The sequence below is a fragment of the Tasmannia lanceolata genome, unplaced genomic scaffold, assembly GCF_043159265.1.
Source record: "Tasmannia lanceolata isolate RefF3 unplaced genomic scaffold, GAP_Taslan_0.1 ptg000015l, whole genome shotgun sequence".
NCBI lineage: Eukaryota > Viridiplantae > Streptophyta > Magnoliopsida > Canellales > Winteraceae > Tasmannia > Tasmannia lanceolata.
In genome coordinates this window covers 59,209,061-59,227,695 of record NW_027518692.1, presented here as the reverse complement: position 1 = coordinate 59,227,695, position 18,635 = coordinate 59,209,061, and the positions used below count along the sequence as shown (strand labels likewise).

General features: G+C 37.9%; 1 protein-coding gene and 1 long non-coding RNA gene across 2 annotated transcripts; one reads left to right on the top strand and one right to left on the bottom strand.

The window, feature by feature from the left end:
• Positions 1-1,577: 1,577 nt before the first annotated feature.
• LOC143846287 (uncharacterized) lies at positions 1,578-5,789 on the bottom strand. The gene is made up of 3 exons (XR_013234737.1): positions 5,268-5,789; positions 4,378-4,460; positions 1,578-1,967 (listed from the first exon to the last, which is right to left on the bottom strand). It is a non-coding gene; the product is annotated as an uncharacterized LOC143846287 (long non-coding RNA).
• Positions 5,790-11,751: 5,962 nt separating this feature from the next.
• On the top strand, positions 11,752-17,957 carry LOC143892731 (Radical SAM superfamily protein). Its single transcript, XM_077397582.1, has 9 exons — positions 11,752-11,934; positions 12,105-12,169; positions 12,345-12,447; positions 13,200-13,297; positions 13,469-13,599; positions 14,249-14,357; positions 16,252-16,443; positions 16,526-16,662; positions 17,420-17,957. The coding sequence occupies exons 1-9, from the start codon at positions 11,811-11,813 to the stop codon at positions 17,694-17,696; spliced, it is 1,236 nt and encodes a 411-aa protein (XP_077253697.1). The 5' UTR covers positions 11,752-11,810; the 3' UTR covers positions 17,697-17,957.
• Positions 17,958-18,635: the final 678 nt, after the last annotated feature.

The window sequence follows — 18,635 nt, the reverse complement described above, 5'->3', positions numbered from 1 at the left end:
CAGTTTGGGGCTGCAGAAAAAAGTGGACTCTGATCTTTAGAGGTCGTTTGGATACGCGGATTTTAGAAACATGGATTTCCTCAAAATTGTAGTTGGGAGCCGAGAGAAGAAAGAGACCATCCATCATTTTCTGGTTTCACGTCCTTCTTTCCGACAGCAAGAGAGCACGAGATTGTCCAATGTTTCCATTTTTTAGAAATCTCATGATGGGGGAGAGGTTTTTAAAACCTGAATTTCCTTGTAAATCCAAGAAATACTGTCAGGACAGCATACAACAGCTTGATCATGAACCCCTTTTTTTCAAACTAAAACCTGGTTTCTAAAATCTGCGTATCCAAACGGCCCCTTCGATGGATTTCTAGTTCAGAGTGAAGGAACCTATGAAGAACTACAAGGTCATATCCAGGCTTATAGTAATTTCAGTGAGTCTTTTGAGTAAAACACCTTCTGGAGCCACAGATTTAGATGATGCATGGCATTTCTTGATGGGTTATTTGAATAATGTTTAGAGGATTTTGCGTGTACACATTTATCAAATATTTCTCAGAATAATGAAAGTTGCCTAGCCCACCTCATTTTCCATCTTAATCAATTGTTAACCAAATAAATAATATAACGTAAAATTTATTTTCACTTTAACTTTACTTCGCTGTTGTTTTTCTTCTACTTCTACTTCTAAATTTCTTACGTCCAAAGGAACCCAATGGGACGTTTGAAATAGGAAAAAGTGAAAAGAAGCTATGGTTGTGTTCTCAAGTAAAAAAATTCCCATGAAAAATTACAATCAAATGCTGGAAAATTCATTTTTATCATAAATTTCCCCACCTTTTTACCAAATCCACTATTGCTACCGATATTTCTCTTGGAAATTTACTGGTAAAGGCCATATAATTTTTTCTCCAATTTCTTTCTCATTAGCTAAAAGCATCGTCCTACAGAAAGATTAACTAGAAGAGACCTTTCCATACACAGTTGGGGATAGGTTGCCATGAAACTCGGAATAAAAAGTGACAACATGGCAGGTGAAAGACTATCAACGCGGTCTCATGACTCACACCAGACGCTTTGGAAGTATCAATACGATTTGTGGAGGTAAAATGGACATATATAAAGCTTAACAAATCTGTCCATTTTTTTACCTCCACAAATCGTAGGGCTGGAATGATCCTATGGAGCTGATTTTTTGGGCACCCTCTATGTATGTGACGGCCAATCAAATGAATGCTTTGGATCACCCAAACAATGTGGCCCCACTGTACTAGTGTGTAGATAACTTATCTACACACTAGGTTTTATATCAACATACTGGAATAGGTGTTAAAATTCATATTGAAGTCTTTTGAGTGCTTGCTGCTGATTTGATAGTTGAAATACATTTAGTGTGACATTCTGAACTCTTGGTTTTTGCTTGGAATTGAAGAAGTTTAATGCATACTACTTGTCTCTGCAACTATCTGGTAATGGGAATTTTGGGCATGTGACAGAATTTCAGCTGGTCAGGAATTGGCCTCCTAATGTCGAGTTCAAACCCTACTAAATTTGGTCTCAAACCATAGGATTTGCTGGGAGAGCTGTGGTAGACAAAAAACTCAGAATTTGGACAAGGGCTGGAATTATGAAATGGGATAACAATCACACTTTTGTCCATCCACAAATTTCACTTTTCAAAAAAATAAAATAAAATAACAATGACCCTAAATTCTGCACTTTCTTAACCTATGTCTTGTCATACCTTTTAACTTCATCCTTGTATTCTTTTGTATTTTATATTGCTGTGATCCCTATAGGACTTGTCCGTGGTCATCCGTGCACCCTTTCTTCAATTTCCTTGCCACTTACCCTGCATCAAATTGGTATCAAAGCATACATTTTTGATGACCTAGAACTCTTCTATTGCTGTTTTTCTTTTATTCAGCTATTGACATGAGTATACCCAGAAGTTGATAAGCTGATGGTGGATAGAAAATCTGTGACACCCATCAATGAGAGCTGTTTTAGTCCATGGTCCTGATTGGTTAATGCTACCAAATTTTTTTTTTAAAAAGACAGAATATGTTGAAAATAGGTTGCAAGAAACCACCTCCCCAATCAATCGTTAACTCTCTTTTATTTTCTTGTTTAACGAAGATAAAAAATTTAGTAAAAAAAGAAAACTAGATTGCAAAGATACATCAGCCAGCAATATAGGCCTCAGATTCATGATAGATGTAGAAGCCCCCATCTTCGCCAATTTACCATCCGCATCACTTGCACTCCTTGAAATATGCGTAAAAACAATGTCTTACATTAGAGGAATCACCCTCCTTAAATTCTACCTCCATTTCTCTTAAGAAGCTATGAAGATCTAAATGATGTGCTCTCACCCTTGTATGAATCTGCATGACTAATTAGACCTGAAAACTAGTACAAAATATGCCGCTTGCTATCCCTAAAGACACTCATAATGCCTGCTGAACTGGGGTTGCCAATGGAGCAACTGTCGTTATTTAGCTTGATCACATTGGGCTTTGGAGGACGCCATTTAGTAATATATTTATAACTAGGTAATCCAGTTGTCATTGATGTTTTTTCTTATTTCTATTTTTAGGGAGTGAAGGGGAAAAGGAATAAATTGCGGATAAAGCTTAATCCTGGGTTCTTTTTTTCTTGCTTTACTAAGCAATGCCATGTCTAGTGTAGGGGTTTTTAATTTTAAAGGTTTTCCTATCTTGCTTTTGTATATGTGAACTGGAGAAGGGAATAGATAATGAGATTGGTTCATTGGGTGATATGCTACCGGAACAATGATTGATGCTATAGTAGCATCTTGAGTGAAATCTGCAGAAAAGAATGAATAGATTCCGAAAATCATGAATAATTAAATCTCATTCTCATGGGAATTTTACTTTCAAATTAAATGTGTGTGGGCGAGGGGGGTGCATTGCAAGCACGTACATGCATGTTAATGTGACTGTAGATGTTATATTAAATAGCATTATGTGAACTGATAAGTTGGTGTGAATAATTATATGTCATTGTCCTTGTCTTTATTTAAGTATCTTTAATTTCATTCAAGCCTCTTCCACCTTCATGTTTTCCTATACTGAAAGGGGTGCAGTCTTTCTTTCTTTCTTTCTTTTTTTGTTTTTTTTGGTATTCCAATGCCATGTGGATGATTTAAGTAATCTAAGCAGTTGTTGTTCTTAGGATTTAATGCGGAACCAATGGAAGCTAGGAGCATCAACATTAGTTTTTTGGATTTTATTGATCAGGGCAAGGTATTGATTTGAGTTTTTGTTTCTCAATGTTAGGCTGTTATTAACTAGACTTTTTAGAATTTTTAATTTTGTGATTACTAATGAATGCTTAATCGTATTTATTCTACAGATCAAAATAAATAAATGTTCCTCTCCACTCTCGAAATGAATACATCAACTATCAGAATCTTCGATCCTCGCACTAGTCTTCTACGTTCAACTAGCTTCGTGGTTATCTGAAAATATTTATATAAAGAGTGAGTCAATGCTCAGCTAGAGATTTTAAGCTTTTAACCCTTACTTAGCCGAGACAAGCATGCTGCAGTAAAAACATTTGAGGTGGAAATCATTGGATAAGACAATTTGATCGCTTTCAGAAACTATGCACGTTTTGATAACCAAAATAAACAATTTAAAGCATTACTCTGCGAAGAGAAACCGATTTAACAATTGAAATATCAAATATGCATATTTCAAAAAATAACAGATAAATCGTTTCTTTCAGTTCACAAGCAACACATATTTGTAAAGCACTTGGAATCTACAGTAATTGGAACTATGACCATACTCTATTCTTCTGACAAGGCCACTTTCCTATGTCATTGGAACTATTACCATACTCTATTCTTGTGACAAGGCCACTTTCCTATGTCACCACTCTGTGGCGAGCACAATTCACTAACACTTTAGAATCACTACTGTATGATTACTAAACATGGCGTATTAACCCTCATTGGCGGGATCACTTCGTAGTCCAATTGAGAACCCATAAAATAATACATTGAAATTCAAATGATATTCAATAGGCAATCCAATTTCAGTTTAAGAGTTAATAGCTAAGGCATAAGGAAATATTGGTATTTTCAAAACAAGATCTCGGTAACACTATCATGCTTGACTCGTAGCGGTTAAAAACATGGGAATGCAGTAATTTCGAATAAAGCTCATGAAATCCGGTGGTAATATTAGGAATATTATTTGAGAGAACATTGTAAATCACCTTTCATATGAATAATTTTAAAGGAAGAATCGATTCGAAACTAATATCATTACATACAACTTGTTTCTAATATTTCGTTTCACAAACTGCATAGGGAAAACACTGGGTGAAAACAACTAAACAAGAGATATAACCACTCACCTTCTTTCGATGCCTCAAAAAAGTCCAAGCAATCCTTCAAGGAAAGCTCTCCTTCCAATCCCTCGATGATTGGAATCGAATACCTATCAAACAAGGTTTTTTGTCACTAAAGTATACTTAAGAGGGTTAGACACTCGATTTAAAGGCAATTTATAAGATTTTATACTTATCTAGCATGTGGACTCTGAATTACCATGGGCAACCAATACCAAAATACACTGATGGAGATATGCCTAGAGATTTCATACCTAGTAACCATAGTTGTAGAGATTTCATACCCAATAACCATAGTCGTCGACATCATATGAGGCATTTCATCGAACAATTGGCAGGTAATGCTTGAATTGGCTCAAAATAGGGAAAGGTAAAAGGTCTTTCAAATAGGGTGAAATTAGTAGAAAGTGCAACGATTTAAAAGCAAGGTAGTTATTTAATTAGTGAGGTCTAATAGTCATAACACACAGGTCACTAGATGACTCCATAAAAAACATTTCCAGGTAGAAATTGTATAGCAATATTTCATAGTCATCAGTATTATGATGTGAAGGTCTTGGATTAAAGTAAGAGTGCCGCTATGGAGACCGAGAGTGGAAATGAGAGTACAACTAACAAATCCCCACATGCCATGGGAGAGGTAGTTTTGCAATTTTCACGGAGAAAAAGCCAAAAATCAAGGGAAAGATTGCTAATGTGTTTCGGTTCCACTCTTGGTCCCCAAATCGGTTACCATATTTCAATTTAAACATCCGTGAATAAACCTCTAATAGTTCACATGCAAAACATCTATATAAACATTTATTTTTTCTTAGATTTTTTTTCTATTTAGTTTTTGGCTTAGAACCTGAGTCAATAATTAATTTATAAATAAAAGAGAAGAACAAAGGACTGACATCTACAATAAACACCCGGTGGTAGGTTGAATTGAAAGATGTTCCGCTGCTTGTGTTTGCCAACAAACAAGATCTCCCAAATGCAAATGAACTCGGACGAGATAATTGATGAGCTTGGTCTTGCCTCTCTCCGTCAACGCCGTTGGTAAATTCCCACCCCAATATCTAACTGATATCGAGTCTATCTATTCGCTACTAAGGTTGTTAATATCTTCCTTTTCAGGTGCGTCCACAGGACATGTGTTGCTTCTGGGGATGGCTTCAAGGAGGGTTTGGCTTTGCTCTTGGACAAAACTGCTAGCAAGGCAAGTGCTTTAAAACCCACCCTCATGTTCCTGTCTTTCCTAATGAGATTTTTATACGGTGTGAGCCCGTATAGCCCTTTATTTTTCAAAAAATACTGTACGGACCACTCTATAGGATGATCCAAACCGTCCATGTAATGGGCCATAACGTAAATAAGTTGTGCCCAAAAAATCATTTCCATAGGATGATCCTAGCCCTCCTATCAATAGAGGTTTCCATAATATGCAGTTCATCTGCGGATCGGAGGGTTGGGATCATCCTATAGAAATGATTTTTTGGGCACAACCTATTTACGTTATGGCCCATCACGTGGACGGTTTGGATCATCCTATAGTGTCGTCCGTACAGTACTTCTTGAAAAAACAAGGGACTATAAGGGCTTACACTGTATTAAATCTCCTTTTCTAATTACCCATCCTCATCATCCTCTCTTTTGTAATTACGGTTTGAATATTTCAAAATAAATGTTAAGATCAAGTGGATATTTTGCCGCTTGAATTTACTTGAGTATCCATTGGTGATAAAGTGCCAGACTGGCAAACTATGAAGTCTGTCTTTCCCTGATTTCATTAGGCTGCTTTAAGAAAGGTTAAAATGGGCTTCTCACAATCGACCTTCCTTCTTCATATTAAATAGTAAATACTACTTTGGGGAAAAAAAATATACTGCTTTTGAAAACGACTTCCCTGCATATGCATATTGGTCTCTCTCTCACCTTGATATTAAATACTACTTTGGAAAACGATGTCCCTGCATATTGGTCTCTCTCCCTCTCTCTCTCTCTCTCTCTCTCTCTCTCAGTATTTTCCACATCGTGAATTCCAAATTTTCTAGCCTCCCTAATCCAAAATTTCTACCCTTCCTAATTCTATCATGGATTTTTTTGTCATTAATCAATCTTACCCAATCAACAGATTGGTGAATGTTGTTTCGCTATTTTTTTTTCAGTGAAAAAAAATGGCATTGTCTGGATTCAACTTAATGCATTGTGGGTTCCTGTAAATGACTTCTTGATAAAACTTTAGAGATTTTCGACACCCATACAACTCCCAAACAGAATGTGAAATGACTAGAAAAATGTGCTTGTCATTATCCGTTCTTTTGTCTAGTTAACTACTGCTTAGCGTGTCTAACCTATTGAAACTAGCCCAAAAACACTGATCCGGCCAGAGTTGAGACTGGCCTGATATAGGATATAGGAACCGCCCAAAATCCTGAGATTCCTGGGCATGCTTTAGCAAAATTATTTGTTCACAAGAGGCACAGGACAGGACTCTTGAGGCAGCGGGTGTTTTTAACATTTCAAACTTAAAGAAGCAACATCAGAACCCACTTCTTGAGGATAGATTCAACAGGTAAGTTGAAACAACTGGCAGATCATATAGCTTTAGAAATGATTTTCCACCAGGCACTATAGGAGTCTATAGAAATTAAGCCTTGGAAGTTAAAAAGGCACTCCCATTGAATTTAAGATCTGTATGTAATGGCTCTGAGGCAAATCAACAAACACAACAACTATCATTAGTTGGAAGCTACAACGAATTCAGCACAATCATAGGAAGGTTTGAATTCCATGAAAGAAGCTTCATTAAAAATGGTCAATGGAGTAGCAACCGAATAGTGAATTCATATCAAGATGGAGATCGATATGAAGTGAAATTTTAGGTGGATTCGAAGAAGAACAATCCATGTCAACAAGTAAAATGTCGAGTAACTACAGTAACTATTTATTCCCTTGAAATTCTCCACCAAAATACAGGTAATAACCGTTCAACAATGCATGCACAATCATAAGGACTTACACAAACAAGCAATGACACCCCACCAACGTGCATGCAACTCTTTGACAATCAGTGCTGAATTCTAACTGCAGGATTTCTTCATATAGTTGAAGCTTCAGGACGAGGCAGAGTAACAATGATCCTCTTCTTCTGCTTCTTCCGCTCTTGTTCTTCTCCTTCCTCTTCTTCTTATCAAGCATCACAGGGATCCTATGGATTTCATTTTAGTTACTCCTTAACGACGTCGTCCATTGAAGCCGTTAGGCATGCAGATTCTCCTTAACGACAGGTGTCCATTAATATGCATTTCATTAATAAAGCTACCTAATAAAACAGGGAAAGTAGACATTAAAGTTTGCCAGGCTAGCACTTGGTAACCAATGGAAACCCGAGTATAATCAAATGGCAAAATAGCTGCTTGACTATAGCAGTCCTCTCAAAATACATTTATGTATATCTAAATTTTATATTTTCTGTTATTTCTGTATATCGTATGCTTGCTATTTTCATCTGCTTATGCAGGCCTGGGATACTGAGATTCTTGCAATCAATCACTGTTACCCTAAATTTAAGGCTACATATTATGTAGCATTTTCTGCCCTGTTTTTTTTTGCCACTTCGTTTGGTCCCCCCCCAAGACACCCCTCAACAGGGAGGGCATAAACCAAAGGTTTCTGTGGCAATTTTCCCTTCCTTTTTTCATAGCAATGAGACCCCCAGCAACAACAATAGAGGTGAAGCTAGTTATGAAGTGTGTTGACACACCAATTGAATCCCGAGTCTCCTACCACCTCTCTCAATTGGCATTGTTGAAAGGCAAATCGTCGGTATCCATTGATTCCTCGGCATCCTGGGAGATCTTGCTATGGTTACTCTCGTCACTGTTGGCTATTATTTTTCCCTCCTTCACTGTTATATTGTTTGAAGGGATTTGCTAGCGTCCATCGTCCATAGCAAAAGGCATTTCGCGGATGCTCTCTCCCGCATGTCAGAGCAGCCACAGAGGCTCACTTTTCAGCAGATTTTGTCATCATTCACAAGGCGGCTGCTCTGACATGCGACAGGGCAGCTGCGAAATGCCTTTTGCGATGGAGGCCTGCAAATGACAAATCCCTTGTTTGAATGATAAAGTTTTATTAATGAAAAAGGCCAAGCCCCTGTGACTCAGATAGTCATACAAAATATAAGAAATAAAAAAGGATGAGCAATGGAAAATTCATATAGAAAGATATAACATTAGGAGATGAAGCAGAAAAAGAAAACTGTCAGTAAACCAAAACATCGTCGAAGAGTTGATAAGTAAAAATGTTATCTGAAACTTGTTGGAATTGTGTGTTGTGTCCCTCGGAAACTTGCACGATTTCCCTTTATAGCATCTGCGAATTTCTACGAATACCTGACTTCATATGTCACCCATTTGACTATGTTGAAGGAGTTGTTAACTTGTCATCAATGATATATGAAGGAGGTTCTCACTTCTCACCCAGGGCTCGAACATCAAACATTCCTGTAGTGTTTGCTCAACCCAATATCTTTCCACACAACCCAATCTCTTTCCATGACCTGTGGAAAGAGGTCTCCGAGATTCCTATAGCAGTAGTAGGGTTCCATACCCACTAAACAATCAAAGAGAATTTGCATATCAAGTTGTGCACTCCTTTTTAAACACATTTGAACACTCGAATCTTTCTTTCCTATCAAAACTAGTCAAAGAGTGACAACAACGAACATGCTCCAAAAAGAATCCTACCTCTAAAAGGCCAAGGAGCAAATGCACACAAGTTAAAATGATTAATAATTTGATCAGGGAGAACCCAACTAACTCCGAAGAGACCTAAAACTAGATATCGAAACTCACGCATGAAGCTGCAGTAAAGCAGTAAGTAATCAATAGAGTCGACAACGACTAGACATTACACTCTTTCTGTGCCTGCTGCCTTCCTCGTACTCTTCGGAATTGAATCCTAATTCTATGTCACCCGTCACAACCATAGTAGTTGTCACGGGGTCAAATTGGTCCTACTCAAAGGAACCTGTGATGGCACTAAGTCTTCATAACTTAGTCAGCCAAACCCACCCTCAAGTACACAACGAGGCTCTCTCGAGAAATGGAACAACACACATAAAGAAAAACTAGCGCACAAAATGCATACAAAAGAATACAGACACCAATTTTTGACGTGGTTCGGCCAAACAATGCCTGCTCCACTAGCAACTTATTGCCATCCTCTTTCTTAAACTCTTACTCTATTCCGAAGCCATTACAAGGAAGCCTTTTCTCTCACAATACACGTATACTCCCATTGCCCATGTGCATGGGCCGTTTTTTTCCTAACATAGGGTAGTTTTGGCAACCAACTCAAGGCCATTGGCCAATTTACATAGTGCCTAAAGGCTATGGGCCAATGTACAACACATCCACAATCCATGTGCATAAGCACTTACAAATTACAAGCCAACAAGTGGCACAACAACCCACAACCATCCAGCCATGTGTGTGTGCAATAGCCACATGGTTTGCCTCCAAGATGTGCATGTGCAACGCCACTTTGCCATTGCCTTGCTGCCAAGTGTGCAAACTTCTGCCCTGCTGTTGCCTTCCTTGTTTTCAAACACAAACACCACGTCCAAGCATGCTTTGGCCAAATTTGAACTCTTTGTAACCGTTACCTCCATGTGCAAACACGCCCATGTGCTGGCCAGTTGTCTCTTGCGCATTGGCCTAATGTTGCCCAACAATGCCATAGCCTGACGTCAACTTCTTTGGGCATTGTGCATTGCCGCCAATGCCTAAACCGTTTGCACACCAGTGCCCGCCAATGGCAGCGTTTGCACACCAATGCCCGCAAGTCCCTTAGCCCTTGCGCACATATGCCTTGTGCACTCACTCTTAGCCATGCCCAGCCCATGGCCTTTGCTCGTGTGCTGCCTTGCACACATATGCCGTGCAACCAAGGTCTTTGCTAGACCATTTTGCCAAGCCCATCTACACTTGGTCTTCCCATGCCATTGGCCATATGTCATGGTCTCCTCCCTACCTTGTTTCCTCTTGGCCTAATTCCCTAGGCCCACTTGGTTATTGGCAAGGGTGCAAGGTGCCAGCACAAGCCAATGCCCATGCCATTTGTTTTAGGGGTCTAACATTAGGCCACTATCCTACCATCGAAAATTGATAGGGCAGAAATTTGAATGATGCGTCGCCAGCACGAGGGCCGTGCGATCCATCGAGTTATCATGATTAATCAAAGCAACGGGCAAAAGTCCGCATTGACCTTTCACCTTATAAATGCATACCTTTCAAAGTCGGGGTTTGTTGCACGTGTTAGCTCTAAAATTACTACCGTTATATGAGTAGTAGATACCATCAAACAAACTATATTCACCAGTTACACGGACTCATCCAACACTACTACGCCACTTACCCAAACTACATGAAAAATGGAATTTATGGAATAAAACCAAACACAACATACCTCCCTCTTAAACATCACCCATGGCCTTGAGGGTGAACTTTGGAAATCTAATCTTAGTATGTTGCAATCCTTTAAGATATTTCTAAATAAATGGCAAAAAAAAAAAAAAAAAAAATCCGTGGTTAAGAATCTTAATTTTTTTTGATGGGTAAGAATCTTACTTTGATCTGGTTGTAGGTTTAAAATTCTATAAGAACGAAATTTGGTACCTAAGCCAAAATGTAACTGGATTTCAATCGAAATATTTGTGTGATTTTATAAATTTTCAGTTGAAATATTCTCTTTTCACCAAACAAAAAATTTAAAACCTTTGGCATATTTGCACTACCAGGATTAGTCATAATAATCAGCTTTTTCGACATCATGAGACAACCCACATGTTCCTAATGGACACCCCATCCATAAGAATGACTAAAAAAAAACGAAAGAAACAACGGTTTAGATATTCTTGGACCTTGATAGACGAATCAACTGAAACGTGTTATGACTATTTATATCAATTCCAAGTTAATCCGCCTTTTTCACTTGGGACAGCCTCCTCCAGTGTATCTATGACTACTCTTTTTACAATAGAGTGGGCTGTCCATAGCAAAAAAAGGGGTGAATATATCATTTAATAGGGTGAGAAGGATGGTTGCGCAAAGGATATTAGCATTCCTCTCGTCCTTCGCCCTACGATCTCCATAAATTATCCGAAGTTCTAAAAGGGGAGATGCCGAATTCGCACCCACTGTAGGATTATTCGCACCCTTGTCACGTCAAACAGCGTTAATTTCCATTCACGTTACCCTCCTTTTGACGTTACCCTTCTTTTGATGCTTTTTGACGTCAATTGACGTAAGAGGGGTGCGAATAATCCTAAAAGGAGTGCGAATTTATCATCTCCTTCAATTTAACTCGCTTCTTCTTACTCACGCAACAAAAACCCTAATTCTCGTTCCTCACATTTTATCCTCTCCAAGCGTTTTATTGAGACGAAATCCATGGCTTTGATGAGAGGGATTCCGATTTCGCTCTCTTCATTCGGATTTCATCTCAAACCTAGATTTGCTCGCTCTATTTCAAAATCCGCTCATCTTTCCATCCCGTTCGTCGATTCGCAGACAGGTAATATTTCTGTTAATGCAATATGATCAAATTTGATTGTTCGGCATATTAAATTTGTCCTGCCAAATTTCTCTTCCTTTTTCATTTATTATTAATGTTTTTCATAATTTTGTTGGTAATGTGATTAGGCTTATATTTATCATCATTTATATGCTAATGGTTTTTGGCAGGAACTACTGATAAGAACATAAGTTCAAAGGTGCTATTGAAAGGAATGGAATTCAGTGAACTTGAAGTATGTATTGGTTCTCTTGTTGTTTCTACTTTTCTGAAACTGCTTTTCAACATTTTCAAATATCAGGAGTTTAGGTCATTAATTTGCATTTTGTGTTTTATTGACTCTGAAATATAGGTTGATGGAGTTAAATTTAACAGTTCTTCTCTCTAACAATAGGATTTTTTGTGAACAGAAATGGGTTAAGTCACATGGGTTCAGGTCAGGGCAGGCTCTAATGCTGTGGAAACGCCTATATGGGAACAACATTTGGGCACATGGCAGTGAAGAATTGGAAGGTCCTCAACTTTTTTGCTTCATGAGTTTATCAAGTAATCTGTGCTCATCTGTTATGTGTGTGCTTATAAGTTTGGAGTCCAATGTAGGGCATGTAATATTCAGTTTTCCTTCATGTCTGTTCACAAAGCTATTGTTGGTGAGGGAATTGATTTATTCTCTCACTTCTATCGTGTTTTGACAGTTACTATGTTAGGATTACTTTCCTTTTTTTTAGAAGATTTTAATTAAGCTAGATTTTCATATTGCACTATATTTCTATTTTCTTATTTCCTATTCTGCTAATCTATATTTCCTATTTTGCTATCCATATTTTCTATAAGATGTAGATGCCGTATGGCTTTTTGAGCAAGAAATAAAATCACGTTTAGTGCTTGGCACGTTGGAGGTCGAGTTTCCTCGAATTAACTCATTGGAGGCCTGAGTTTCCTCGAATTAGCTCACTTTCTTCTCTCTTTTCCTCTCAATCTATCAATATTCTTCTTTATTTTCCATCTGATAGAACGGTGTTCTATCATACTAACATCATTTGCTCTGCTTGGTTAATCGTACGAAGTCTATGAAAAAATGCATTCATTATCTATATTCTTTTTGTCCTGTTATGTTATAACTTTTTTGAGTCACTAGGACTGCTTCTACTAGCCATTCCCAGAAATTTTGAAATGGAGCTATTTCCAGAATTGTTGAGTGACACAGTCAGTGATGTGATTAACAATATTTTTAATATCTTGGAACTGTTTTTAATCCTTGGTAGGTTTAAACAAAGACTTCAGAGAAATGTTGAGTGAAGTTGCCGAATTAAAGGCATTGTCAGTAAAAGATACTCTCAAAGCATCCGATGGAACCCGAAAGGTACCTTTAAAATTTTCTTATTTTCTTTGTTCCAAAAATACCATCCATAGCTTGCATGCAGAATTTCAGAATTTATTAACAAGCATTCATGAATCATGGGCAATATTTATGCTAATGCACATAGCTTCATTTCATGGGTACTCATTGGTTATGAAACACAGGAGGTTGCAGATTCTATTCACTTTGGAAGATGGGCTGGTAATAGAAACAGTTGTGATTCCTTGTACTAAGGGGAGGACTACAGTTTGCGTCTCAAGCCAAGTGGGCTGTGCCATGAATTGTCAGTTCTGCTACACAGGCAGGCAAGTTTACCTTCTTCATGCTTAACTATTTAAAATATTTAGATTGTGCCAACCTAGATAGATCACATATTGCATGATGTATCAACACTTATGTCACAAATCTCGTTCTCGGGAATTTCTCGGCCAGGAAAAATCTTGGGATATATTTTTGTTTTGTTTTTTTTTTCCAGGGGAAAAAAGCTGTAAAAATTAAATTATTTATAAATATCGAATATTTAATTAATTTTTTTTTTTTTTGAATGGGGTAAGTACAGAGATGTAAAAAAAAACCCAATAAACATATTTATATTGGCTACTGAGATTTGCACTATTATGTTTTGATAATAACACAAGCTCACCTTGTTTTTGTTATTTAACTAGCTGCCGAAAGCTATTACAATTCCCAAAAAGCTTTGCAGCCAATTAAAAAGGAAAAGACTAGGCGCGTTTATGTCTTTACCAAAACATGGTTAGACAAATATCAGTAGCCTTTATATTTAGTTATAGGGGTTTGCTAGGCAATTTCGCGGAAAGCCATTTCACGGCTGGCTTTTGCATGTGAAAACGGCCACACAGGTCGAATTTTTGGGAGATATTTGTGACATAGATCAACGCATTCCTCAGTCTCACATTTTCTGTAGCTGTAGCTTAGGCTTGTCATGCTTTGCAGGATGGGCTTAAGGAGGAATTTGACAGCCGCAGAAATAGTAGAGCAGGCTGTTTTTGCCCGACGTTTGTTCTCTAGTGAGATGGGGTCTATCACAAACATTGTATTTATGGTGAGTATGCTATTCTTTGCACAAATTTTCTATAATGACATGCATTTCTTGTTTACTGGACTTGTAATGTTGATTTTATCAACACCCAGGCATTGGCTTTTACCATACCATATTGTCAGCCTGACTAGATACATGGTTTATTACCTGTATGCTGGTTCAGCAATGCTGATCTTGAATTTCTTAATAATCGGCTGTCAAGTACTAGTCCTATAGTTGGAGGCATGAGTGATATACATCTAGCCCTTCATTAATGTATGTTGTCCAAAAAAGAAAAGGCCTCTAATGATTGGAAGAGCGTTTAATATATGCTTTTATGGGACACTAATACTATAATTGAGCATCTAACCTTTTCTCTAGATGGACTAAATAAAGAAAGAAGTAATTTCCGATTCTATGTGCTGATAGAAAGGCGTATGACACATTGAAAGGGTCCAATTATCTGGACCGACAGTTGATGGGACCATCCTAGGGCCAATATTTTAATGTTAATGTATCCTTTAGGTATCTTTTAAGTCCCTTAAGTTACAGTTCACAGTCTTTTTCCACCAATATTAGTTGGGTTCTTTATGTTGATGGTGTTTAAAATGGTGCCCACAAGTGTATTACGAGAATCTTAATTAATCGCTTAAGTTGATAAGTGCCTTCAAGGGCCCACCTTGCAACTTAAAAGTCCTAGTAGTCTAATAATGGTAGAAAAAGTCTATTTAATGTGAGTCTTAAGTCATTAGGTATTTGAGTTGAGTTAAGAGTTCTAGTGAGTTTGGAGAGTCCTAGTTTACTTGCAGTAGGGAGAATCTCTCCCTACTTATTAAGAGTTTTATTTCAATGAGGAGTTAGTAGTGGAAGGCTAATTGGTTTAGTAAATAGTTGAATATAAATAAAAATTCATGTTTACATATGTTGATAGGGTGTGTTGTCTTTTTTCAAGTGTGATGCTTTATATTAGGTCACTTTTCTATCCCCAAACTCATCTTTCACTTTCTTTTCTCTTATCTTCTTTCTTTCTTCTAAGTTCTCTTTCTCTTATCTCTTTTTTTTTTCTCCCCTTCTCTCTCTACACTTCCCGGTAGGGTTTATAAACCGCTTCTCTGGCTACTCCTATCTTTTCTGTTTTCTTGATATTGATCTATTTTTTTGATCTTGATCTCTTTGCTGTTCTTGATTATCTATTCTTTCCATCTCTTTCTCTCGGTTGTCATTGATTCGCACCAATTTGGTATCAGAGCTGGAATTACATCAATTTGGCGCTAGAGCCTAGGTTTATATCAATTTGGTATCAGCGATGGATTCACATCAACAATCCAGCGTGCCCTCCATCGATAGGTGATGGTCCAAGAGTCACATTGAATGGATGATCCTAATTCTCAGATTGGTGTTGGGCCAATAGACAATTAAAGGAAAAAAGTCGTCATACTCAGCTGGCAAATTTCACTAGTCAGGATGGTTGCAAGCTCTTGATCAGAGGTTATTTCTTTCATGCCATGGCCCATTCATGTTGGGGCCACTAGACGGACTGTCTGATCAGTTGATCTTCATCTACTTGTATGGTGGTGATGGGTGCAGGATTCATCTCTGTCCAGCATGTCGGACTGAAACTAGTTAATTAAGAGATGGGTTAGTCAGTTTGCCTTCTTTTGGAATAATTGGCTTAATTTCCCCAATAATCCTGCATCCCCAATAATTGGCTTTATTTTTTTGCATATTCTATGATCATATGTACTGGGAAACAGGGAAGGCGAGGAATATGTATCCTACGTGTTTTAGGTTTCTTAATGATTTCCTCAACTCCTCTGAATCCAAAATTAGACCCTTCTCCATCTATTCTAATAAGAATGGTTAGGCATCCCTTTTGTCTATATTGTCATTTGAAGCTTGAAGCAAAATGTATTTGTAGGGAATGGGTGAACCGCTCCACAATATTGAAAATGTCATAAAAGCCTCAGCTATAATGGTTGATGAGCAAGGCCTTCATTTCAGTCCTCGTAAGGTGACTGTTTCAACCAGTGGACTTGTTCCTCAATTAAAACGTTTCCTAAGGGACTCCAACTGTGTGTTAGCTGTCAGTCTGAATGCCACAACAGATGAGGTATTTATTTACAGCCTTTGAATGCTGGTGACATTGCAAGAAATTCCTTTGAAATCGATTCTAACTCACTAAAAATTTGCAGGTCAGAAACTGGATCATGCCAATTAACCGAAAGTATAATCTGAGTCTGCTTCTTGAGACTTTGAAGGAGGAGCTTCAATTCAAACACAAATACAAAGTATTGTTTGAATATGTTATGCTTTCGGGAGTTAATGACAGGTAAGGAAGGTCTTTACATGCTGTCCCCTGCTGCTTCCCAGGATTTCTTCTAGGCAATACTGCAAAAATAGTTGCACGTCTCATCTTGTTTTTGGTATTTGGTATATGAAGAGTGCCTGTGATGTCCAACATACCCTGATTATTCATAAGTAATTGGAAAAGCTTCCCAAACAAATGCCATTGACTTGTTAACTAAGTTTCCCATATAGTGTGACATGTTTTCCTAGATTTGAGTGACCCTCTCTACTTTTGCTCCCTTAATCAATTTATACTTTGCAATATCTTTATTGCTTCTTGAAAAACTTGTTACTTTAACAAGAATATATCTGATTATCTTTTTGGAGTTGCACCCCCAGCCTTTTTTGACAATTCAGAAAAAAAAGGTTATATTTTTGGAAAACACAACCATTCAAAAATTCTTTTTTTTTTTGGAAAACACAGCACATTGGGTATCCTGCCAAGACAGCTTAGTTGTAAAGCCAGCTAAGTTTCAAGTTTATTCGAAACGTGACCAAGTAGTCAACTGAGTTTTTTAAAGGTTAATAAACACATGTCTCATCTGTTTTTTAAGTTTTCAAGTATTTTGATCGAGTTTTTCTTCAGGTTTTGGAAACAGAGGTACTTTAACTTGACCCTAGTCGGCGATTCTTTGAGCTCTTCAGCTCAACCACTTTAGTAACCTTGGGGCGCTGTTTTTGTCTGATATGATCGGTTTCATAATCTATTTTCATAACGAGATATCTGTTTCCGTGTGCAGTATTGATGATGCAAAGAGGCTAATTGATCTTGTTCGAGGGATTCCTTGCAAAATTAATCTCATCTCCTTTAATCCTCACTCTGGATCGCAGTTCAGACCCACCAGTGAAGAGAAGATGATTGAGTTTCGTAATGTTCTTGCCGAAGGGGGGTGTGTTGTCTTCTTGCGGCTCAGTAGGGGGGACGATCAGATGGCTGCCTGTGGCCAGCTCGGCAAGCCCGGAGAGATCCAGCCTCCCTTGCTCCGAGTTCCTGCTCGATTCCAAACTACCATTTGATCAAGAAAACTCTATGAAGGTTCTGTACATACCAGTGCACCTGATCCCATTTGAGCCCTGCAATTACTGATTAGTTGAAACTTTGGATGACCAATTTTCTTGAATTTAGGTTTTGGACAGAAGCAGGTCCGAGTTTGAATCAAGACTACTGTAATTTTGCTTCATCTGAGATCGCTCAGCGGTTTTGGAGGATCTTTACTTTTAAAATTTTGTCTTTACATATTGTTATCTGAAGTTCTAAATGATTAATATGGCTGATAATGTGCTTGTGTAAGATCATCTGGTGCATGAGTTCATAAGCAAAAATATTTGAGCTGTTATATAATACATTCACATATTTTTCTGCAGGGAAGAATATGAACAGACAGAAGAATAAGTAGGGCCCACATATTGCATGATCTAAACATTTATTTGCTATGCATAGCTGTGGCCTATGGTTGAGCCATGCACCAAAATCCACCCCACAATTTTTGGCCCTTATAGACTGTTAGAAGTATCAGTGGCCCCACTGTTCAATGATCCAAACAATTCATTTGTTATGCCTTGCTATGGGTGGGCCACAAATCAGAATCCACTCCCATCGGACGATTCGAACCGTCCGATGGGAGTGGATACTGATTCATGGCCCCCTTCCATAGCAAGGCCAAATAAATGGTTTGGATCGTTGAACAAGTGGGCCTCACTATTATTTCTACCTATTCATGTTTTTCCTTGAACAACCCCCGCTTGTAGTATTGCGTGGAAAAATATACACATGTTTTGTCCCCTTCTGTTTCTTTGTTTTTTTTTCTAGAGAATCACATATTTTCAGTTTAGACAAACATAAGGGATGAAAAGACAGCTATTTCTAGGAAGAGAAAAACAGGGTGGGGTGGAAATGTTAGAAAAGGGGCTGGCAACATCATTTCCACGTATAATACTCAAAAAGATTTAGCCGGA

Excerpts from the sequence above, each read along its gene's own strand:
- LOC143892731 (XM_077397582.1), top strand. The coding sequence starts at position 11,811 with ATGGCTTTGATGAGAGGGATTCCGATTTCGCTCTCTTCATTCGGATTT. Across the intron at positions 12,170-12,344 it reads TGGAATTCAGTGAACTTGAA|AAATGGGTTAAGTCACATGG; the intron begins GTATGTATTGGT and ends TTTTGTGAACAG. Across the intron at positions 13,600-14,248 it reads CAGTTCTGCTACACAGGCAG|GATGGGCTTAAGGAGGAATT; the intron begins GCAAGTTTACCT and ends CATGCTTTGCAG.